Below are 24,988 nucleotides of genomic sequence, written 5' to 3' on the forward strand. Positions count from 1 at the left end.
TTAGAATTCCTATCAGAGGTATCGTTGACCGACTCAACCCCCGATACCTCAAAACTAACTTTCAACCCAGGTCCTAAAATGCACCCAAGTACATTGGGAACTGGGAACCAAAATGAATATCCACACAAGTTCTAAACAACCATCCGGACCTCTCGGAATCGACGAATTTTCAAGAAAGGTCCGTTTACTCAAAAGTCAACTTTGAGTCAACTCATTTTCGCTTAAAGCCCAATTTTTCTAGAAAACATTCTAAAGCCCACAACGATGCCTAGGAAGTCATGCCAACTATTTCCTTGGGTCATAATAGTTCTAATGAGACTCAGGAATAGGTCAATGAGGGCAAAAATGGAATTATCACGGTAACGATAAAACGAGTCATTACAGTTAGAAACATATCGTCTTCCGATGTCCTAGGGACCTGCATAATAAATGGGTTAGTTTTATCCTATTTTAAGTTGATCCATGTTGCCAGCGCTATCGCATCTTCGGCTTTCTGGACCCGAAACCCCTTTAGCTCCGGTATTTGAAAGATAAACCTATTTTCATTATGTAGAAAAATCATTTTTGTAATGCTACCATAAGGTTATCTAATTTGTGGAAAAATAAAAGCATTATTAATTTTCATGACATGCGCTTTGAAGGAGGGAGATCCTTTCTTCCGTGACTGGGGTTTTTGCTTCCTTACACGGAATTTTTGAGACCTTTTCTCAAAATTTCTGCCCCAGTTTAAATTTCGATCTATGAATTCTCATGCTGAATCTTTCGAAAATTTTGAGAAAACCTCAAAATTTCTGCCCCAGTTTAGAGTTCTGGGTTAGCTGAGTTTTTGTAGTGGAATGACGGTGCGAATTTTTGAGATCCTTTCAAAAATTTTGCCTAGTCGAGCGTGCAGCAGTCCTTGCTCCTTTGCAAAGTCTTATCTCTGAGGCTTCCGAGGGGTTTTCTTAGGTTTTTCTTTTGATGCGACCGAGCTCAAAGAGCACCTATGTATCTTGTCGCAGCAGGAATTCAATTCGACCGTAGTTCAGAAATAAAATAATGGACTTTTGGTTTTATGAATAAAGCGACTGGGACCCAGATGGATTGCCTACATATCCCACTATAGGGAAATCAGGTCATTACGTAGTTCATATTACACAAGGTATTTTGTTTAGCCTATATATTACAAAACGATTACAAGAAAAAGGAAACAACTAATACAAGCAAAAGGAAACAACTAATACAAGCAAATAGAATTACAAGCAAAGAGTACTATTAAAAACTAAGAAACTTCTTTTGTATGCATAGTAGCGCTTGATTGCATTTGAGTTGATTGGCTTCGGCCACTCTTGTCCGTCCATTTCTGCCAATACTACTGCTCCTCCAGAGAGTACTTTGCAGACCACATAAAAACCTTGCCAGTTGGGAGCAATCTTCCCTATGTATTCATCTTGATGTGGGAAAATTCTTTTGAGCACCATTTGCCCAGTTTGAAAAAGTCTGGTCCTGACTTGTTTATTGAAAGCTCTTGCCATCCTTTGTCGGTACAATTGACCGTGACATACGGCAACTAGTCTTTTCTCATCAATTAAAAGCCAGTTATTCATATCGAGCTCGGACCCATTCAACATTGTCCAATCCCGGTTCCTGAATGATTCTCAGGGAAGATATCTCAACTTCAGCGGGTATGACTGTTTCAGTTCCGTAGACCAGCAAGCATGGAATTGCTCCTGTTGAAGTTCTGGCCGTAGTATGGTATCCCAGTAAAGCATAAGGCAACTGCTCATGCCAACCCTTATGATTATTAGTCATCTTCCTCAATATCCTCTTGATATTTTTGTTGGCTGCTTCTACGGCTCAGTTCATTTGCGGCCAGTAAGTTGTCGAGTTTCGGTGGGTGATCTTGAATTGCTCACAGATATCCTTCATCAGGTGGCTATTGAAATTTTCTCTGTTGTCTGTTATGATAGACTCGAGCACACCGAATCTGCATATGAGGTGGTTTCGCATGAAGTCCGCCACCACTTTCTTTGTTACTGATTTGTGGGACGTTGCTTCCACCCACTTAGTGAAATAGTCCATGGCAACCAAAATGAACCGGTGGCCATTTGAAGTTGCGGGTTCATTGGGTCCAATAACATCTATGCCCCAAGCAATGAAAGGCCATGGTGAGCTCATAACATTAAGCTCACTTGGAGGGACCTTGGTTAGATCACCGTGGATCTGGCATTGATGGCACCTTTGCACATATTTGCAGCAATCACTCTCCATAGTCATCCAATAGTACCTTGCTCGTAAAATCTTCTTTTTTAGTACGAATCCATTCATATGGGCCCCACACGTCCCAGCATGTATCTCTTACAGAAGTTTGGTGGCTTCGTCGGCATCTACACATTTAAGTAGGCCCAAATCCGGCATCCGTTTGTACAACACTTCTTTGTTTAGGAAGAAACCATTTGCTATTTTTTTTATGGTCTTCTTTTGTCCATTTGTAATGCCTTCGAGGTATTCCCATCCTTCCAGATACATTTTGATATCGTTGTACCATGGCTTGCCATCTAGCTCATATTCCACATGGCAACAGTGGGCATGTTCTTCTTTCAGGTTTATCCTTAACGGGTCGATGTGACTTCTTTCAGGATGCTGGATCATTGATGCTATTTTTGCTAGTGCATCAGCAAACTCATTTTGAGCCCTCGGCGTATGTCAAAATTCGATCTTACTGAACTTCTTGCACAATCTTTGTGCCAAGTTTACATAGGGTAAGATCTTTTCATTCTTGGTGGCCCATTCGCCTTGTACTTGATGAATCAGCAGGTCGGAATTTTTGATGACCAATAATTCATTGATATATATATCTTCTAACGTTAATGCAAGCAAGTCCCATTCATTTCAAACTATATTCCATTTGAAATCTCAAATACATGTGGTGGAAGTCTTCAAACAACAAAATGGCATATCCACAAATACACACTGAACTTGAAAAAAAAAATGATCCCAGATCAGGTTCTGTTTAGTTTTCCTTGAATGGCTTCATAAGATGCTCCCAGATAAGGTACTGTTTAGTCTTCCTTGGAATTTGAAAATCATTCCCATGGTTTGGACACTGTCAATCGAACAAGGAATCCATTAGGAAATATAGAAGGCAATCTGGGTCAGCAGAGTTTAGTAGAAACACCTACATGTTTTTGATAAATTCTGAAAATCTTCAACATCTCCAACTAAACTATGAAGCAAAATGAATTTTATATGTACCTTCTAAAAATGAAGTTATACAACACATACTTTTTAAGTTTCGGAGACAAATAAATCAGGCGTATGCATTGGCAAAATGACATCCAACTAATTAACTATGAAAAAAAAAATGGATGGTATACATACCTTGTAAAAACATTATTTAGATGATCAGCTAACTACCTGCATATGCATGAGTAAGTTGGCAACATGTGAAAGAACCTATTGTTAAGTTGTTGAAATTATTTTTTTGGTCTAAACCACCACTATTGTCAGGGAAGTTAGAAGATCATCATCTAGAAGAACAATATATGTATATGTATATATTATGTTTCCTCAATGCAAATAAACATATAGAGTCTAAAATACCAGTTCAAAGAAATATGTGTAGCAGTTTCTAAATTTTTTTTTATAAGAAGCGAGAGATGGACGAAAAATCGAATCAATCACAAAAAAAAAAAATAAAAAAAAAAATGAAGTAGATACTTTCTCGGTTCATTATCTGTGCATGATCTGCGCACCATTACAGGAACACTACAACCACTCAGAAATGATGCATCAACTTCAGATCATAGAGAATTTGTTGAATCAAAATATTGTTAATTAGCTCTGATTTCTCGCCACATGTGCAAAAATAGATGTATGAGTCCATTTTCAGATGGAGCTTCTCTATGATAAATTAGAGGGTATACTCTTTCACCTGGATAAAGAATTACCTCCTATCTACTCATGTCCTTTGGTTTAATTTTTTTCGTTTGCTTGGTAAAGTAAATAAATAGAGGTAAAACTAGCCAAATTATTAGCAACTCAACATAACCAAAATGTGGAGCTCCACGAAAGGATTTTTCATTTGATTCACTTTCCTTATTATAAAAAGAAATGAGAATTTCTGCACCTATCACTTAAGAGATAATCTATCTTTCTATTCTGAAGAATTTTCTAAAGGAATCACACATTATGTTGCACCCAATATTAAATTGTTACCTGAGAAGCCAACTTGAAAGCATTAAAAAAGCATAACTCTACCAAGGGGAAGTGGAAAATAAGATTTGTGTGTTTTGTTACACAAATAGAATGAGTCATACATATCATCAAACACCTTTGTTGCAAAAGTTGTAAGTGATATTTGCAAGAAATAGTGGAGGAAGCAACTTATAGCTACTACGTGATTCAAAACTTTAATGCGATGGACAGATATTTTCAAATAAGAAAAAAAATATATACCCACAAACTTTTGATCACCAACGAAGAAAGATTGCAACAAATAACTTGCCAAAACAGAGAGAGCCCGGAGCCTAAAGGGTATAAAAATACACGGTTTTTACCAAAAGGGAACGTTAAAAATTTATTATACCAAAACGGGTATATCGTGGGCTGATCCACGATATACCCCAAATTTTTTTTTTTTTTTAAATTATCAGAAAACGGAAAAGAAAAAAAAAATATTTACAAGTATAACGTGGACGGATCCACGTTATACAATATAAATTGTATAACGTGGATCAGTCCACGTTATACAATTAAAACTTGTATAACGTGGACTGATCCACATTATACAATTTATATTGTATAACGTGGATCCGTCCACGTTATACTTGTAAATATTTTTTTTTTCGTTTACCAAATAATGTTGTCTAGATTTAAATCATATTCGGTTATGTTATCAATAAAAAAAATTTATTGATTTTTTAAATTTTTAAAGCATGATTAACTCAAATAAATATTTTAACACATGCAAATAATTAAATGTGTTATATATGCGAACAGAAATAAAAAATTAAATATAAGTTAAATAAACGTCACACATTAACTAAATGGTAAATGTTAAATTACATACTAACTATTAAACTGCACAAGACATGTTATATATTCTTGAAAGAGTACATAAGGAAACAACAATTGTGCAAGTTAAGAAAAAACATAAAAACCAACAAGCAACAACAACTACTGATTTCTATCGGGACAGCGATTCTTGTTATGACCTGTTTGCTTGGACGTACTACATTTTCTAGCCATGCGAGCAGGAGCTATATCCATTTCATTCCTCCTTCTAGTTGTACTCCGCGCTCCTGAAGTTCGCTCGTATTCAGTGTTTGCAATTAAACTGAAGGGAGAAGGTGGCCAATATGCCTCATCACCCAACGGTGAAAAATTTTCACTGTACGTTTGCTTATAAAACATGCAACTGTAGTACTTGCTAACATAGGTCTTTGGTTGAATTCCGCGAATATCACAAAATTTAATTGCATGTGAACATGGCATATGGTAGTTTCTCCACTTTCCACACGAACATTTTTTCCCTTCGGCAGAGACTTTATGTATATTTCCGCCCTTACCTTCGTGTGCAAATGTTAGAATCTCAAAGACCCCTTCAGTTGCATTGTATTGCTGCATGTCAGTATGCTTTAGGGACCTCTCCCAGTATTCATCAAACTTCTTTTCAACAGCGCGCGGCCAAAATTTTTTATCCGCAATCAACAAATCAGCAAGGGTGCTTCTCTCAACAAACCGATCAACAAGATTTTTAAACGTATAACGGACCATGGCAGTAACTGGCAATCCACGAGCTTTCTTCAATAAACCGTTATAAGATTCGGAGACATTCGTTGTCATAGCCCCCCACCTATGACCGTTGTCCTTATGCAATGTCCATTTTTCCTCCGGAAGAGCTTTTAACCACAAATACGCTAGAGATGACATTGTTTTGATTTGTTTCATCCTCATTTTATACTTCTTCTTCTGGTGCTCTGTAGCCGCCAACCACATTAGCTTCTCAAGGTCAGTATTGAGGAACTTTTTATTGAAGTTGCTTTTCAAATGCCGAACGCAAAACCTATGGTGTGTGGATGGTGGTTGTAACCAATCATGTGTTTGGACACATTGCAAGATTCCTTGATGACGGTCAGAAATAAGTCCAATTCCTTGTCTCTCACGAACAATATGTCTCCACAACAACACAAGGAACCACGTCCAGGACTCAAAGCTCTCACGTGCAACAATAGCATATGCAAGTGGAAAAATGTTATTGTTTGCATCAATTCCAACAGCAATTAGCAGTTTCATCTCATACTTACCGTACAGATGAGTACCGTCTATTGAGATGACAGGCCTGCAACTTTTGAATCCATCGATGCTTGGTTTATAAGCCCAGAACAGAAACTTGAAGATGTGTTCACCTTGTATTGTAGTTGATTGGTGCTCCCACTCAACAACGGTCCCCGGATTGAAATATTTTAAGGCAGCCAACGTTTTCAATTCATATTTGGCCAACAAAATTACTCCAACGTTTTCCAGCCAACGTTTTGCAATAATATGAATTGCAAAACGTTGCCAACGATTTGCAATTCATATTTGGCCAACAAAATTACACTCCAACTTTTTTCAATTCCATTTTGTTGCAAACTTTACACACATTAAATATGCAGAAACGAGGTGAACCAGAATTGAATAAAAATAGACAGAAATTGGCAAATAAAAATAGTAATTTTTCCCAACTTGAAGTTACCCACTATATAATAAAAAATTAATTTTTACAGTGTCCCTTTTTCCCCCCCGTGCCACACCGAGTTTGACGACGTTCTCATTTTGATCTACGTTGGTGATCGTCCTCTTGTATCACACCTGTATCCTGTAAATGCCATAACAAACATTGATTGTCTACGTAAAATCGGACAGCATCTCCCCTGTAACAAGGAGTTCCTCCAATACCATATACCAACACAAACAACCAAAGCAACCAAGACAAAACACCACATAACAACCACAAGTCTCAAAAAAAATTGAATTAAAAGCTAACCTGTGGCTCTAAAGTCTGTACATCCGGCACAGGAATGTGTGAGGATCCAACATCAAATTCCATGGGAGACTATGCAAAATAAATAATATTTTTTACGATTAAAGTAGCCATTACTTTAAACAAGATACAAGCTATTTGAGTGGTTAGAATACTCACATCGGTAAAACTCAGTCTCCTCCCAATTGAAGAGCTCTGTCCAGTGAATGCAGGTAAAGGCCCCTCAGTCATCCCATAAGAGCTGCTTGTTTGACCACTAAAATGTTGGGCCATAACTGCCAGGCTAATAGGCCCAGACGATGCGAATGCCTGAAAAGGCCCCTCACTTCTGATTACTGCTGGTGATTGAACCTCGGGAGCTAACGTCGATGAGCTGGACATAAAATCTATTATTGGGTGATATGCATCATCATCTGTATGCATCGTTGAGCTGGGCATATCTTGATCAAAACGAACCTCTTCCTCATCAACCAACTGGTGATCCACGGGAGTTCGACCCCGTCTGTTACCTGATTGGCGTCCTCTACCACGCGCCGCAGGTCTTGGTACATTAGGACGTTGATGACGAGGCACTTGCATAGTAGGCGGCTCAACATACTCTGCCGGTGGTGTATAATATGGAGCGAAACTCAACATCGTCCCCAGAGAGGCAGCAGCCATGGACTCTGTATTAATGTGGCTAAACATCTCTGCTATTTCCTTCACTTCATTAGACTTGGTTGGATCTTGGATAGTCTGCTGAGCCAACCTGTATGATTCTTGATGTCCTAAAGCCTAAAAAAAAATCGATATTTGATAGTGGTCTAAGACACATATAAAGACATCAAACATCTAATGGAATGTAATGTACGTACCAGTGCCTCATGCCTGCCTGCCATGTGTTGGTATCCTCTATCCACTTTATGCGCAGGATTTCCTATGAAAGTGCGCGAGTGACGTCGATACCAACAAAAATACTCTGATAGTGACTGTGGATCTTGAGTTTCATACTCGGCCTGAATTAAACTATCTCGACGATTTCCCCACAAAAAGTCTGTTTCTGTAAAATATTCTTGATCCTCCACTTTTATAGCATACCGCTTGTCACGTTTGTAATGAAAAGGATCAATCTCTGCACATGGACCCGGAATATGTTGCTTCCTACCAAACTGTCTGAGAACGCGGTCTACCATGTGCCACTCTCGATAGATCCCACAAATAAGGGGAACTTTCGCCATCCAAATATCTCGGCCACGCAGACACCACTCAGGGAGTCTGTTGATGATGGCCTCTGAATAAGGCTGCCACACAAACTACGATAGAAAGAACATAAATTACACATAAGCATAACTATTCTATCAAAACGCCATTAACAACCATAATTATGATAAAATACCTGGCCATCTATTAGGTTGTCCAATACATCCCTACATATGGGTAAAACATCGCGTGCCTCATTTTCGTGGGATTTACGATGAGTCCACCTTCGTGCAAGAGCCGTGTGTGGCGGAAGAGCCCTGCATGGTGGCTGCATCGGTATAATGCGCTCCCAAGCCCAAACCTATATTAAAAAATAAAAATAAATACATAAAAACCTTATAACTATCAAATAGGACAACCAAATAAAATTATATAATTTTAAAGGTCACGTACCTGCAATAAGGAAATGAATCCACACACATCCTTCGCTTTCCTCAACGAAGCACGGCATAAACAAGTATACAAATATGACAATGCAGCCGATCCCCAAGCTTGTTCATTCATTGCTCTAAGGTCACGCATGCCAAGCAAATAATCTAAATTCAGTAAGTCACCGGACTTATCCGGAAATATCGTGCCGCCACAAAGCCATAGCAAGTACAACCTAACCCGCTGTTGCACATCAATTTCTGGGGTCTGATCTGTAATATCATCTAAGCCTCTAATATATTCAATTAATTTATGTACTTCTAACCTACTAACACCATTAAAACAATCCAGACCGGGTGCCCAACCAGTAAGCTCATGGATCAATTGTTGCCACCCACCAATATCGATATATCTAGCATTAAGATTATTCAAGGGATAACCATCAACAACCAAGCCAAACATGACCTCGATATCTTGTAATGTGATGGTCGCCTCACCTGTACGCAGATGAAAGGTGTGCGTCTCAGGACGCCATCTCTCTATAAGTGCAGTGATGACTGCCCAATCATATGATACACATCCTACCTCTATTACTCCCCTAAATCCACACAGGCCAAAGTAGTCAAGGATGCGAGGATGAAAAGGATGACGCCTCACATGCTTCCAAAATTCAGTATCCGCGCGGCGAGGAAACAGGCATCCAGTCGGTCCTCTCAAGGAACCATCCCACACAGCCTCTGAACGATGCTTCTCCTGGAGTGTTAACACATCGTACACTTCTGGCCCCGGATGTACGCATACCCGTGGAAACTCCATACCTTATACAAAAAAAAAATAGGAAATCCAGATCAAGTTATTTGGAGTAACTCACTATTAAAAAAATATATTGTATAACAATCCATAACAAAATATATTGTATAAAAATCCATAACAAAATATATTGAAGAAATTACAGGTTCTGCGGTCATAAATTACTATGGTAATGCATAAATACATCAAACAAAGCAACATTCACAAAAAGAGAGGAAAAAATTCGATTCTTTGACACATTTCACAATTCTTTTTTCCTGTACCGAAAATGTCATCATCGGTCTATTATTGGCAATATCCAGTTCCACAATGTTTCAACTTGTAAAATGTGGATTGATCCACGTTATACACTATATTTTGTATAACGTGGATCAGTCCACGTTTTACAAACATCCACAACACTAACAAAAATAACAGCAACATAACAATTCCTAACAAAATATATTATTTAGTTATTCAGATCTTTTATATAAGAATTCACAAAAATAACAGTAACATAACAACAAATTTCTTCAAAAGTGCTACTAAACAAATAGGACCTTTTATATAATAATGCTTCTAACAATCATATTTTAAGTTCAAATTAAAATAACACAAAATAACAGAAACGTATTAAATAACACAAATAAAAAATAACAATTAAGATATATAAGAAAAACAGATCTATATCTATTATAAATATACAATATTATATGAGTTAGAAAAAATACCTCAATTTAAATAGCAATAATAGATGAATACGCTGGAGATGCTACTTCAAAAATTAGATTGTTTTGCAGGGTTTAAAAAAAATAGAGGAGAAGGAAAAGTAGAAGAAAATAGAGCTTCTGTAATTAATGGAGGAGAATTGAAGATTTTAGCAAGGGAATGAAGAAGACAACGAAGGGAATGAAGAAGCGGCGGAAGATTTTAGGGGGATGGGAACGAAGGTAAATAAATTAGGGCAAAAGGATCAGTCCAAATATACAAAATAAATTGTATAACGTGGACTGATCCACGTTATACAAAATAAATTGTATAACGTGGATCAGTCCACGTTATACAATTAAAACTTGTATAACGTGGACTGATCCACGTTATACAATTTATTTTGTATAACGTGGATCAGTCCACGTTATACTTGTAATTTTTTTTTTTTTTTCGTTTTCGTTTTCTGATAATTTAAAAAAAAAAAAAAATTTGGGGTATATCGTGGATCAGCCCACGATATACCCGTTTTGGTATAATAAATTTTTAACGTTCCCTTTTGGTAAAAACCGTGTATTTTTATACCCTTTAGGCTCCGGACTCAAACAGAGAGCTCACACCAGACACAAATAGTCAAATAGAATAAAAAAGGACATTTGAGAAAGTTAAGATTATCAAATTCTAATCACCAACAACGAAGTGAAATTAAAGAAAGAAATATTGAAGGAAAAAACTACAAAAACTGACAGCTAAATTTGACAGAGTGAAGAGTAGGACAGCTTATCCAAATCGTCCAGTCACTTTTTCCAAATAAAGATAAAAATTACTCACGAGACATCTATTGTTAAGATAATCTAGAAATGTCTTCACACCTTTATTTACCTCAACATATTTTCACTACTTGAAAACATTCTGACTTACGAGACATCTATTGTTAAGATAATCTAGATGAGGTTTGAGATGCGCATGGAGCCAGTGAGGGGTCATAGATATTTTTGATTTATCTATCCAAGCTAAATTTTCAAGATAAACCGTCTTTGTCCGATATTGTTACATGAATTGGCATCTCACTATAGCAATTTTCCGGGGTATTAGAATTTTTATTTGTTTCTTTTCTATAGATGCACCAATTTATGATGAGCTTAAAATTAGTAGCTTGTGTTGTGTGAACTCTACACTATGGTTATGGAGATTAAAATCATGTCATTTATCTTTCTTTTATTTGTTGTTATTCTTTGTAGCTGTTGTCATGCCAGTTTTTTGCTTGTTTATCATATTTTCTATAATTTAGTAAATTTGGAAGCAAGTTGTTTCATATAAAATCTATATATATACATATGTTCTTCTTTTTGTTGTTCTTCTTTGTACGTAGTTGTTGTCATGCCAATTTTTGCATTTCGTTTATTACTCTTATAAGAAGTCATGCCAATTTTTGTATTTGCAAAATGATTCGTAGAAAATCCATATACATATATATATCTATATAATATATATAATTATGCTAATAGGAACGGTGACGTGACACCTCTAATGAGCTAGGATTACTATTTATCTAATTTCTCAATTTTTTTGGAACTTTTCTCACTTTAATACTATTTTTCAAAATAATAAAATTGTCTAAATATAAACTCTTCCTAAATTTTCATTTAAAATCACATAAAGTTTCCTTAAATTTTCAGTTACAAATCCTTTGTTATAAGCAATAAGAAATATTAAATTCTAGACATATAATATCTTGAGTCTTTTGAGTTCCCTATATTTTCCAAATAAAATTGCCTAAACATAAATTCTTCTTATAATTTCAGTTACTAATCACATAATTTTTCTTAAATTTTCCGTTACAAATCCTTTATTATAAGCTATAAGAAATATTTAATTCTAGACATATAATATGTTGAGTCATTAGAGTTCCCTATATTTTTCTAAATAAAATTTCCTAAATATAAATTCTTCTTAAATTTTCAGTTACTAATCACATAAATTTTTCTTGAAGTTTCCGCTATAAATCCTTCATTATAAGATTTAAGAAATGCTAAAGTTCTAGACATATAATATCTTGCGTCTTTTCAGTTCCCTATATTAGTTTGATAAAACTTGCTTCTTATAAGAAAACGTGAGTTGTGAGGTAGAGTCTAGATCCCGTATGAAGACGTAGAATCTACATAGACAAGGTAATGTGACACCTCTCTTTGGCCAAGGATCTTATTTATTTTTTCTCCTTTTTTTTTTTTCATTTTTCCTTAGTTTAAAAATTTATGTGCTAGATTAAAAATTAATTAGAAAAAAATTTATGTGCTAGATTAAAAATTAATTAGAAGTCACATTTGTATCTTAAATAAAGATTTATGAATGCAATTAAGAGCCACAATGGCTGACAAATTGATTAACATAAAATGAGTAACGTTTGATCATTTAAATGAAAGGAATGGGCACGATTTCCATACACCTAAATTAATTTAATGCTTTTAATATATTCTTGAATGTGATGATAATGGAGGATTAATTCTTTTCCTTATCCTCATATTTCCTTCTCCACAAATAAGCTTGATGTTCTCTCTTTGGATAACATATTTTATCTAGTTTTTGAGTTTATTTTATAATTTATTTTTACTCTTTTTTTATCAAGTTGAATTTATTTTTTGACAATAAAAAAGCAGATAAATCAGCACTAAATCTCTGACAAACAATGTCCGCTGGACCACAAAGAAAGGAGAGAAATGGTCGACAACATGAGGATAGATAGAAAAGGACAAAAAATTTGCTCATAGAGATTTTGTTGTGGGTTAGTTTGACTATGAATATGAATTGTTTCTATTTGTTTCACTTTCATTTCAAATGTGACCGGCTAATATACAAGTTATGACTTAAGTAACTTTTGCAAGCTTATAGTCTCAGATGCGATGAGAGTTGTGAGTATAAAACTTTAAACTTTATTTTGTGGATATATACAAACAGTATTCACAATTTGGTCGGATTAGTTTGTTGGTTGTATGTTTATATTCATTATTTGTAAATTATTTTCTTCATCAAATATTTTAGTTAAATTGCCTCATTCATAATCTACATTCTGGAGCAGGTACAATCCCATTGCTTTGCTTCCTAGGAGCGGGTTAAGAAAAGATTATAAGATAACAGAGATATATAAAATATTTAAAAATGAGAAAGGTAGTGTTACAGTTTCTTTTTGGTCAAGAACATAATTATCAATTTTCTCATTTTTTTTTTTGACTATTTTAATGAGGATATGAATTGCTTCTGCCCGTTTAACTTTCATTTCAATGTGTAAATAACTAATAAACAAGTTATGACTCAAACTAACTTTTGCAAGCTTGTAGTCTCGATGTTATGAGAATTATGATTATGAGGCTTTGCACTTTATTGTGTAAATATGTGCAAAAGTATTTGTTATTTGGTTGGATTTTTTAATAATTTAGTTCTACGTTTTAATTCATTATTTATAAATTATTAGCTTCATAAAATATTTTAATTAAATTACCTTATTCATAATCTACTTTCTGAAGCTGGTACAATACCATTGCTTTGCTTCTTAGGAGCGGGCTCAGAAAAAATTTAAGATAGCGGAGATATATGAAAAAAAAAATTGAAAATGAGAAAGATAGTGTGACACTTCTTTGTGGCCAAGAAACATAACTATCTTTTTGTCTCTTTTTTTTTTTGTTTTTTTTTTGTTTTTGATTTTTTCCCTTATTACTCTAAATAGAAATTTCTCGTGACGTTTTAATTAGTTACAAATCTTCATTATAAAACTTTAAAAAGGTAAAAACAACTTTAATCATCTCCCCTCAATATTCAGGTAAATGTGGTTTTCATTCTCTCTCTTTTCTTGACATTTTGTATAGTCATTGTAATGTTAATTTACTTATTCTTAGTTATTTTTGTAAAACATTTCCTGCCCAATATTTCTTTTAGAAGTATTAGTTCATCCTAGACGATTATATATTATAATAGTTGATTTGTTAAATTTAGTTTGAATTGAAATGATTAATGTAAAAGAGAATTTGGAAATTAATCTTCTATAAAACTCATTTCTTTATTTACCATTTTTATGAATCTTTGTTTAACTTCTTTAATCATATATGTTGCACTGGAAAGTTAACATCTTTAGATATAAATTATTATCTCTTAATGTTTTCTCATTTCATGTGAATTTTCTCTTATTATGAAGTGGTCTCCTCCACTAAATAAAATAATATTAGATTTAGCTTTATTTTTTGATATTTAACATACTTTAGTTTTCACAAATTATATCTGTCAAATTATTTGTAGATACGTCTATGAGTTTAATCATATTTAAATTTATTTTTTACGACCGTGCAAAGCGCGGGCAAATACACTAATTTAATACAGTAAGCAAAGAGGGCTTCCAAAAAGATTTGCATGCACGATGACACAATATATTACCTCAAACAAAGAGAAAGAAAATACACCAACAAAGATTAATGTAATACAAATTGTAGTAACTCAATGAGGTAATTAAATTATATAACTCATTTAAAATGAATTTAGTTGGTAATAATAATATATATTTTGATATTATTCTACATAATTAAATTATACGTATTCTAAAGCTTTTTCAATAAAAATGTACAATCTTCTTTATGAATATAATGTACAGGTAAAAGTAAATAAATAATGTATTTTAACTAGATAAGATAATTGTTTTTATTTATATAGATATGTCAGATGCTACTTTTCATAATAAAATAATATGAATTACAATGAAAAATATAGACAATTTATTAATACATTGAAATTACCTATGGAAGAATGGAACAAACAATATATATTAAATGAATTTATGCCATATATATTGTTAGTGTAAAGAAGTTTTGCACTATCAAATTTCATTTATTTATTATGCGTAACTTGCCTTATTTTTAGTATTATAAATCTGACTTTATATGAAAACTTAATCATAGGTATCCTTTTGTGACGTGATATTAAAAAGTGATTTATTTTACATTGTATATTGCTTAAATTAAATTTGCACATCAATTGAGCATATAAATTACAATTTCAAAATACATTATGGGGTTTAATAAATCATCTTTTAAAATTACCTTTAGACATATGTAAGTTTTCAATTTGAAATTGTGTTCAAATAATGTGGACAGATAATACCTGTTAATTTATTAATATATCTTTTATTATTATATTACAATAGTTATTTTATATATAATTGCAAATAAAAGTTAATTCTAATTTTTCTGTGGACACTTTCGTTTGAATAAAACATTGAAGATAGCACCTTATAAAAAAGGCAAAATATATCAAATGACCCTTAAACTATACCCAAAATGTCGATATCACATTTAAACTATACATGCGACCTATTATACCTCCGAATATCTTAAAAGTGAATTAATTTACCCCTTCGCACACCCAAACCCCCAATGAATTGCATGGGAAACACTCGCCCTGTGGTGATGCCACATATTAAATGAACTAATTAATTTCCTAATTACACCATTCTTTGGAAATATACAAATTTAATTAATCCAACCCATTTTATTTCACCGAACCCATTTCATAACACCCAAACCCATTTCAAAACCCAGTCGTCCAAATCCCAAGAACGAAGAAACCAAACGACACCACTTGAAAACGTTCAATGTTTGCTTAAATCATAGAGTTTTTTAGTTTATCTGCTCAATATTGTTGGATTTCATAGATTTTTTTGTTTGTTTATCTTCATCTTTAAAACCTACAATTGAAGTGTTGGTGATTCTTCGAAGTTGGACTAATTGAAAGTTGGAATTTTTGTTGATGTTTGCAAGACAATCTTAGAGGTTACACCTATTTCATCGTCTCTATTACTAAAAGGTTAGCCCCCTGTCTCATTTTATTTCTATGTAATGCGATTAGAACTAGGGTTTTTTGGTGTCTTTAATTTTTTTTCAATCTGACGTGTAAATGATTGGGTAAATACTTGAATATGTAAAAATAAGTTGTTGTGGCATGTATTGTTGTTGATTTGGTCATTGTTAAGTGTTTGACTTTATATATGAAATTGAAGTATTTGTACTGTTTTCAGGCCGTACAATGTCTTTTGAACTGATTAATTTGAGATTTTACCATGGTGGGAATTTAACGATGGGAAAAAATCCCTATGTTTGTGGAGAAGTTATTGATATTACACATGTGGATTTAGATAAGTTTTCTTACTTTGAATTGCTGGATTGTGTGAAAGAATTAGGGTATGACCCTGGTAAATGCGTACTTTATGTTAGATTGGCTAATAGTGTGTCATTGGTAGAAATTAAATCTGATGAGGATATTTTGGAGGCTTTCGTTTGTCATATGGTTTAAAAGCCTCTAGTGGTCCCACCGTTATTAGAATATGTAAGCTATGTGGAGGGGGAAATTGGTGTTTCTTTTGATAAAGGGATTGGTCAAGACATTGGGGGTAGTGGTGTACATAATGCATCTTTTGATGCTGATTTAGAGCCATTCAATGAGCCTCAATTTGAACCAAATCAAAATACTGCCCCTCTCCAACCTAGTCCTCCAACTTACGTCCCTTTCCACCCTTTTATTCCTCCAACTGTTGACACTACTGAATCAAATCCTTCCCCTCATACTACTGCTGAATCAAATCCTGCCTCTTATACTATTGCTGGATTTTCACAAACTAGGGCTAACCCTGATGTTGTTGAATCTGATAGTGATTTAGAATCAGACCTAGATGGATCATTTGATGAAAAATAAGTACATAGTGGGAGTGATGTAGATGGGGAGCTAAGGGGTCTTAGGGAGGAAAAGAGGGCTGGAAAAAAAAGGAAGAGGGGTGAAAGACCTCCTGTTCCTGAACACGTTAAGTTAGGAACATGACTGAAAGAGCAAGATGCGGGGTATGATGAATCAAAAGGTGGTAATAGAGACACCTTGGAAGGTAAGTTGGCTGGTGATAAGCCTTATTACCCTTCAGATGAAGCTGCCAGTTTTGAAACTATCTAGATGACATATCTGATGATGAAGGAGTAGTTCAACAGAGAGAAAAAAGCAAAAAGAAGGAAGGTAACAAATAGAGTTGTGTGTCACGTCCCAAATCAAGGAACGTGCAGGTACCTACCCTTTTCCCACTTGGTAGGCAAACCCATTTCGTAATCATCATTCAAACAATAATAAAATAACCCAACCAACATAAATATCTAATAAGTCTGAAATAGATAAGTAAATAAGTGCAGAAATATTATATCAATCCCAAAGTCTGGTCTAAGCCGAACAAGAACCACTACATAACTAAAAGTCTGAATACATAGTCTCAAAATAAAATACTATCTCAGAAGTAGCGAATAAGACAAGTAAAATAGGAGGAGTCATCCGGGCTGCGGATCTGGTCATGTGCTCATTGTGGATGTTGACACCCAATTTTGTCCCGCCTCTCCCCCGAAATACCTATTTATACTTCTGGTATTTTGAGAAATTAAAACATGCACTTAAATTTTACTATAATTATTAGTCTTTTATTAACACCCACGTTTTATTATCCTACTGCAGTTATTATTATCATCATCATTATTATTATTATTTGTTATTATTAATTATTATTATTCTTAAATTATCATTATTACTAATTGTCATTGAGTATTATTATTCTTGTTATTTCCATTATTATTATTATTATTATTATTATTATTATTATTATTATTATTATTATTATTATTATTAATTACTAATCATTATTATCAGCGTTATTTTGTTATTAGTTATTAATCATCATTATCATCGTTATTCTATTATTAATTATTATCATTGTTTTTTATCAATAATCGTTATTTATTATTATTATTATTATTATTATTTCTTATTATTATTATCATTATTATTTTATTATTATCACCGTTAGTGTTATTTTTATTAATTTATTATCATGTTGTTATTATCAATAATTGTTATGTATTATTATTATTATTATTATTATTATTATTTTTTATTATTAATTATTATCATTGTTTTTATCAATAATTGTTATTTATTATTATTATTATTATTATTATTATTATTATTTCTTGTTATTATTATCATTATTATTTTATTATTATCACTATTATCGTTATTTTTATTAATTTATTATCATGTTGTTATTATCAATAATTGTTATTTATTATTATTATTATTATTATTATTATTATTATTTGTTATTAATTATTATCATCTTTATTATTATTATTATTAATTATTATCATTATCCTTATTGTTATTCTGTTATTAATTATCAGTGTTTGTTATCTACTATTATTATCATATTTATTATTATTATTATTATTATCATCAGCATTATCATTATTGTCATTATCATTATTGTCATTATTACTAGCAGTATTACTATTGCTATTTATTTGCTGCTATTATTTGGTATTATCGAAATTTGCATTTCTCAGCGTTTTACCAACTTTCGCATACACACCGCATTTATTTCGCACATTTAAAATGATAGCGTTTATTTATTGTTAAAATGTTATTGCACGGTCATTGCAACATCATATAATTTTGTTATCCGGATCTTTTATAATTACATATTTCCGTATTAGGTGATATTCCGGCATCCTTAGTGCACCGTTAATCTAAATGGGTTTTTTATTCAAATTTAGAAGCCGCACTATTTCTTGCACTCGGTCCGTATTTTGACTTACCGGACCCCAAATCAAAGTCCGATTAATTCCTAATATTTTTTTGGACTAGCCCATATCGTTTATCTCAATTTTTAGACCAGTCCATGTCTTAATATTAGCCCGTTCTTTTAATACCCGATCTAAAAAAATTTGACCCAGTCCATAAATGGACCGGGTCCGACCCGTAGCAAACAAAATAAGGGAAGGGTTTCCCTTCACTTTCCTTTTCCGCCGCACTCCATCGTCTTCTCCGCCTCCCCTTCTCTTCGATTCCACCGCCCCTCTTCGTTCTCCGCCTCTTTCTCCGCCATCTCCCCTCTCTCATCGCCACCCGCTTCCCACGTTACCTCCACTTCCCCTCTCTCATCGTCATCCCACTTCACTGTGTTTTCCCCCTACGTGACCTCACCTGTCTCTCCACCTCCGCCTGCTCTGACACCACCACGTTCCACCATCCCACGCTCTCTGACACACTCCGCTCACCCGACACCACTGACACACCCCATACCATCTACACCCCACGCGTCTGACATCCTGTTCCCCACGCACCTCTGCCGCCTCCACCATACGATGTTCCTCACGCCTCTGACGCTCCACGCACCTCTATCACCCCATCTCCACCTGTTCCCCACGCTCCTCCTTCTCTCTTCCTTGAAACAAAGAGAAAATCTATAAAGAGCTGGCGAGTTTTAGAAAAGGGGGAGCTCTTTTGGGGGGTGACGAAAAATTCCGTTTAAAAAAAAGTTGAAGATATTCCCAAAAAGATCAGTCTTTAATCGGCAGAAACCCCCCTCAGAATCAAGCTTTAGGAATCACAAAAATCTGTTACAAAGGATTTTTTTTTATTCATAAAATTCCCCAAGAGCAACTTGCTTTAGCCGCAGAAATCCCCCTAGAAATTGAGGTTCAAATTCGGAGAAATCGCAGAAATTCCCCATAGACAATATTAGTTCTTTTAGCAGTATTGTGTGATATCGAAATCCACGCCATTTGTTCTGTGTTTTTACCCTTGGCATTCGTTTGGATTCGAAGGGCATACGAAGTCGGGGTTCGTAGTGTTTCGAAGTAGATTTGAAGTGTTCGAGGCTAGATCGAAACCTTCGCCACACTTCGCTGCCCCTGAAGAAGGTCGGTAAATCTTCCTTTAGTTGTTTCTCCTCCTATTTTAGTCTTAATTGCTAATTTCTGTCATGCCGTAGTTGTTGTATGTTTGGTTGCTTGTTTGATTTAATTTCCATTTAGTATTGGTTTAAGCATAATTAATGAGCATTAGTTGCTATTTCTAGTCATCTTCTGTTAGCAATGATTTAAGTACGATTAACAGACATTAGCTATTGTTATTAATAGACTTACGAATGTTAGTAGTTCAGCATGAGTAGTTATTTTTAGCTACTGGTTTTTTTTTTGGGGGGGTTAGTTACTTGTTGATATTAATATCGTCCAGTTTGATATGCTGTTCATATAATGCCTAGCCTATTCCCTGTTACAGCCTGTTATATTAAGTGTAGGATTGGTTGTTGGTCCAGGCCTGTGTTTAGAGATTCATTTCCCTAGGAAGATAATAAATGTGTTATCACAATAGTGATGTTTGGTCTAAGTTGTGTGTGAAGGTTTGTTTTTTCTTGAAACTGAAACTGGGATTGTCCAGCTTATTCTTTCTGAATCAGTGTGTATGTATCAACTTTTTCCTCTTTTCTCAATCATGACTGTAAAACACCTGTGTTTCCTGGGAATCTGAATCTGTATGACCCTGTATGGAACTCTGCATGCTTGCTCTCATCAATTGTATGTTTGCTTGCTTCTGTTTGTTGTCTGTTAAACTAGAAGTTGATAATAAAAGCATGGCACCTATGAACTCACTGGGTAACCTGTGAAACTTGTTGAAATCTCTGATCATCTTTGTCCTTTAATGTCCATGGTTACACTGCACTCAAGTATGTTACGTTTATGGTAAAGGTTAGATTTGTTTTGGAAAGTATGTGATTAAGAAGTCTACACGCCTTGCCCAAATCCCATTGTGATAGTGTAGTCTTGCCATGAATCTTGTTTAAGCTTAAAGTCCAGTCTACTTTAAAGGGTTATTCATGACTTGAAGCCTGAAGCATGCTAGACTTAGTGGATGTACCTCTGTATAAACAACCTGCAAATAAATGAAGTACTTGAATGTGTTAAAAGCTCACCAGAATCCTGTATGTATTCTCATGAAGTGGTCTGTGCCAAGATAAGTTTTAAACTTGATAGTTGCTAATACTCCATGTCCTCTGATAATCTCATATATGTTTGAATGTGCCATCTTTGGCTGAATGTTTGTTTAGATGGTGTTTCTTTACACTTGACCATGTCTTTCCCTTTCTATGAATATTGGTGTTTCATCTTGATTGTCCCATGTGGATTGGAAGTGCATTGTTTCCTTTTTGAAATCTGATCTAAACCCATAAAATGTTAGTATCCTATTAGTCTGTTAGCCCCCTTTATGTGGAAAATTCATGCTTATTTTGATTCCTCGTAGTCATAATAAAACTGCAAATAAGTAACAGAATATCTAGTGTGCATGTCTACCTGTCAAATGACTTTTGAAGCCTTATTTCTGAACTGCTGTCTATCCAGTCAGTTTGGCGTTGTCAAAATTGCTCATTGTTGTACCCTTGTGATCCCGTTGTGTCTTTCTGTATACCTGATATATATAAAACCGGTATATTCAGTATAAACATAAATACCACTCGTAAGGGCTCAGAATTGCAAACCTCTATATCGTAAAATCTTTTGATTTGAGCATTGTCTCCTTATTTTCGCCATATTGGGCTTCCTTTGCATCCGTGTTCAATTGACTTTGTTTGGATTGTGTTTGGCCTTTTGTCACTTCGACTGGGCATATTCTATTCTCTTTTACCGCTGTAACATGCTTGGGTAGGTTTCCATCCTTATAACGTTGTTGTTTTAGATGAGCCTTAACAGGAATTTCTTTCGTTCCACAAATATACCTAGGAATACATAACATATATATAATTTATGGAGCTGCTTTGAATTTTGAATGTTTATATGTTTAATCTTATTGATCGTATACTAACCTCCTTCTTTCCATTTTTCGTGCATGACAATCGCATACGAGTCCGAGAGACTCGCCTCCTTCCGCGTTCGGTGTTGGGCTAAAAGCCCAACGTGCTCACTCCGTGTCCAACTCACCAACAGCAGTCCCCTTGAATGCAGCATTTTTCAAAAAAAAAAAACGTGGGCTGAGCCCACTGCCACCAGTAGCCCAATCAGCAGCCCTAAAGTGGGCTGGGCCCATTTTAATACCTTTTGCTCCCTTCATTTCATTTTGTGCATTTAATTTGTATTATGCAACTAACTCTCTATTTTGTTTTTCTTTTGTTTCTCGACTTAGAGGAATTCTAGTAAATTAGTGGGTTTAGTTTTGGGATAATGGTAGCTAACTTAAGGAAAATCAATAGTTAATTACCTAAGATTTCTTCTCTTTTTGTTAAATTTTTTCATAGTATTTATAATATTTATTTTCATTAGAATAATTAACTTTTCAAATAGCACGAGCACATGTTTTAAATTAAAGGACTCCTTTTGTCTCTTTATTATCTTAAAATTGGAAATGTGGTGGATATGCCAAAAAATGAATTCAAGTATATTTTATAAATAACTCTTCAAATTTGGAATCAATCACACATCATTTTAGCTAAGCATGATTAATAAAGTTAATAAAAAGAAAGGAAATCCTTTTTCCATCATATTTAAAAAAAATAAGTCTTGGCATTTCTATATCATCATATTGATACAATATAAGTTTCATTTAAAATTCACATTATCTATTTTTTATTTTGCTTATGCTCTTAAATCGCAAAAAGAATCATTAATATCTCACCCTTTGAGTTGTTTCAAATATTTATTAAAACACTGCACAAAACTCGCGTTTTTTTTTTACTTATATATTCTATGCAAGTCTTATTTTTAAATAAGCATTATTATTTAGCAATTTTTATAAGTTTTATTCGAAACGGCATTTAAAATTTTCTTTATGCAAATTATTATATTTTCTCTAACTCTTATCTTAAGCAATGTTCTTATATTTTTCTTTAAAACTTTAGCAATATTTACAAGCTATTTTCTTGAATTTTAAATATTATATTTGCATCTTTAGCCCTAATTAATTAACCTAAGTTTTGCCGGATAACCGTAGTTAACGGATTCTAGAGGATGCCTAACCCCTTCCCTTTAGGATAATATAGAACCCTTACCTAGAATCACACTGATTAAGCAGACTACTAACGGAGGTTTAGTTTTAACTTTACCTTAGTTAATATCTAGGTGTCCTAATTCACCGTTAAAATTAATTAGGTGGCGACTCCTTAAAACAAACAATATAGGAATCTCCAATATGTTGTACTCCGCTTCAACCCGGTTAAAATGGGGTATAACAGCTTGGCGACTCCACTGGGGACTGGCTAGGTTCTAACCATAACAAACTTAGGTTAATAATTAATTTGTTGGATGTTTGGCTGTTTTCTTTATGTTTGCTTTTATTATTGCCTTGTTTGTTTCCTTTATGTTCTTTTAAATGATTGCTTTATTATGTGAAATTTTCTATGTAATAATATGTTACTGCTTTCCTTAAATTGGCATTCCGGTCATATTTCCTTCACTTCTGGAGAACTCACACTATCACACGTACACGCGAGGTGTGTTTTGCGCACCCGCAAATTTTTCTTCGTAGAATCCAAATTTTAGGAGAGTTGGCGTATGCGCGGGGTGCCCGAGTAACGGGGACCGCGTAGCCTTCTCACTCGAGTAGTCCGCTCGGGAACCCTGTGTCTAGTAAGCCAAATCTCAGAAAACCTTAAGATAGAGCTTTGCCACCAATTTTATTAAATCATGCATGCATAAGCCTTAGGTGGGTCGGTCCTTGGTATCGACTCCACAGTTGGGAAACCTACCAAAGTGTTGACGGGTTTTCATAACCCAACAACCATCAGCATATTATGTGTAACGTGATAATGATAGAACGGTCCAAACCTAAACATGACTTTTCGAGTTTGGAGAAAGTCTTTACCTTTTCTTCTTTTTGTAGGATGGATGTCACCCCGCAGATCCCTAAAATCAAGATGGTTAGTGGCGTCCCAAACAAGTTGAAAGTATGGTGGGAAGATTTAGATTTGGGCAGTAGGCTGGCAGTCACAAGGATGATAAAGTTCCTCCCTTTGTTGTTTCAGATCACTCCAGACAAGCATATAATTAGGGCCTTACTCCAATTTTGGGATCCTGACCGAGTGGTGTTCAGATTTAAAGACTTCGAGCTAACGCCCACACTAGAAGAGATAAGCTACTTTACAAACTTAAAATACCAAGGGAGGGGTCAGATTATCCCGCACAGTCAATCGGGAAAGAAATTTCTCCGCTATCTGGGTTTGAACCACACAAAGGAACTTCGGTGTTTCGAAAGTAATTGGGTATCTTGGGATTATTTGTATGAGAGGTATGGGCGCCAAGATGGGTATAAATTGTTCAAAAAAGAATTTTCCTGTACTCCTTCTCATTGGCAAGTTAGACGACCCGTCGTGTTCGCTGTAGCCTTACTTGGGATTTTGGTATTCCCACGTGAATACGGCCAGATCAGCACCTGCATTTGCTCTGTAGCTCGAGCACTTTTTGAAGGGGTTGATGGTGCGCAACTCGCTTTAGTTCCAATGATTTTGGCAGAAATATTTCGGGCTTTAGCGAAATGTAGACGAGGGAAATCGAGTTTCTTTGAGGGTTGCAATATTCTCCTTCAGATGTGGGCAATGGAACACTTTTATCAGCGTCCGAATATGGCAGATATATGCTTAGGTGAGTCAAACATGATTACTAGTTTTTATGAAAGGATGAAAGCGTTCGTATCTCCAGTTGGCACTCGCGATTGGTATGGGTTCTTAGCTTCCCGCACGTGCAATCAAATTCAATGGAAGTATCCTTTGTTATCCCGTACCACGGCTTACGTAAGAGGAAAGAAAAATTATTACATTAATCTTATTGGACTGAAGGGCCTCCAGCCATACGCCCCGGTGCGCGTACTTCGACAGTTTGGTATAGATCAAGTAATCCCTCTCCAAGCTGACATGAGCGGCTCTGAAATATCTTTTGGGCAGGATTTTAGAGTCCCTAAAGCTGGCTTAATCCTAGATGAATGGGTTAACATTAATCCCACAAACATTGGGGCTGGACCGGCAGAAAGTAGTCCGGAATATCGCGCATG

At 34.7% G+C, this 24,988-nt stretch overlaps 1 protein-coding gene and 1 long non-coding RNA gene across 2 annotated transcripts; both read right to left on the reverse strand.

Moving 5' to 3' along the window:
- Nucleotides 1-2,865: 2,865 nt before the first annotated feature.
- LOC132636572 (uncharacterized) lies at nt 2,866-4,430 on the reverse strand. The gene is made up of 2 exons (XR_009581313.1): nt 4,198-4,430; nt 2,866-3,085 (listed from the first exon to the last, which is right to left on the reverse strand). It is a non-coding gene; the product is annotated as an uncharacterized LOC132636572 (long non-coding RNA).
- Nucleotides 4,431-6,657: 2,227 nt separating this feature from the next.
- LOC132636571 (serine/threonine-protein phosphatase 7 long form homolog) lies at nt 6,658-10,394 on the reverse strand. Its single transcript, XM_060353498.1, has 7 exons — nt 10,135-10,394; nt 8,639-9,432; nt 8,382-8,546; nt 7,861-8,298; nt 7,166-7,780; nt 7,010-7,078; nt 6,658-6,841 (listed from the first exon to the last, which is right to left on the reverse strand). Exons 2-7 carry the CDS (start codon nt 9,428-9,430, stop codon nt 6,794-6,796), a joined length of 2,127 nt encoding a protein of 708 aa, XP_060209481.1. The 5' UTR covers nt 9,431-9,432; nt 10,135-10,394; the 3' UTR covers nt 6,658-6,793.
- Between the last annotated feature and the right edge of the window lie 14,594 nt (nt 10,395-24,988).

The sequence above is a fragment of the Lycium barbarum genome, chromosome 4, assembly GCF_019175385.1.
Source record: "Lycium barbarum isolate Lr01 chromosome 4, ASM1917538v2, whole genome shotgun sequence".
In the NCBI taxonomy this organism is placed as follows: Eukaryota; Viridiplantae; Streptophyta; class Magnoliopsida; order Solanales; family Solanaceae; genus Lycium; species Lycium barbarum.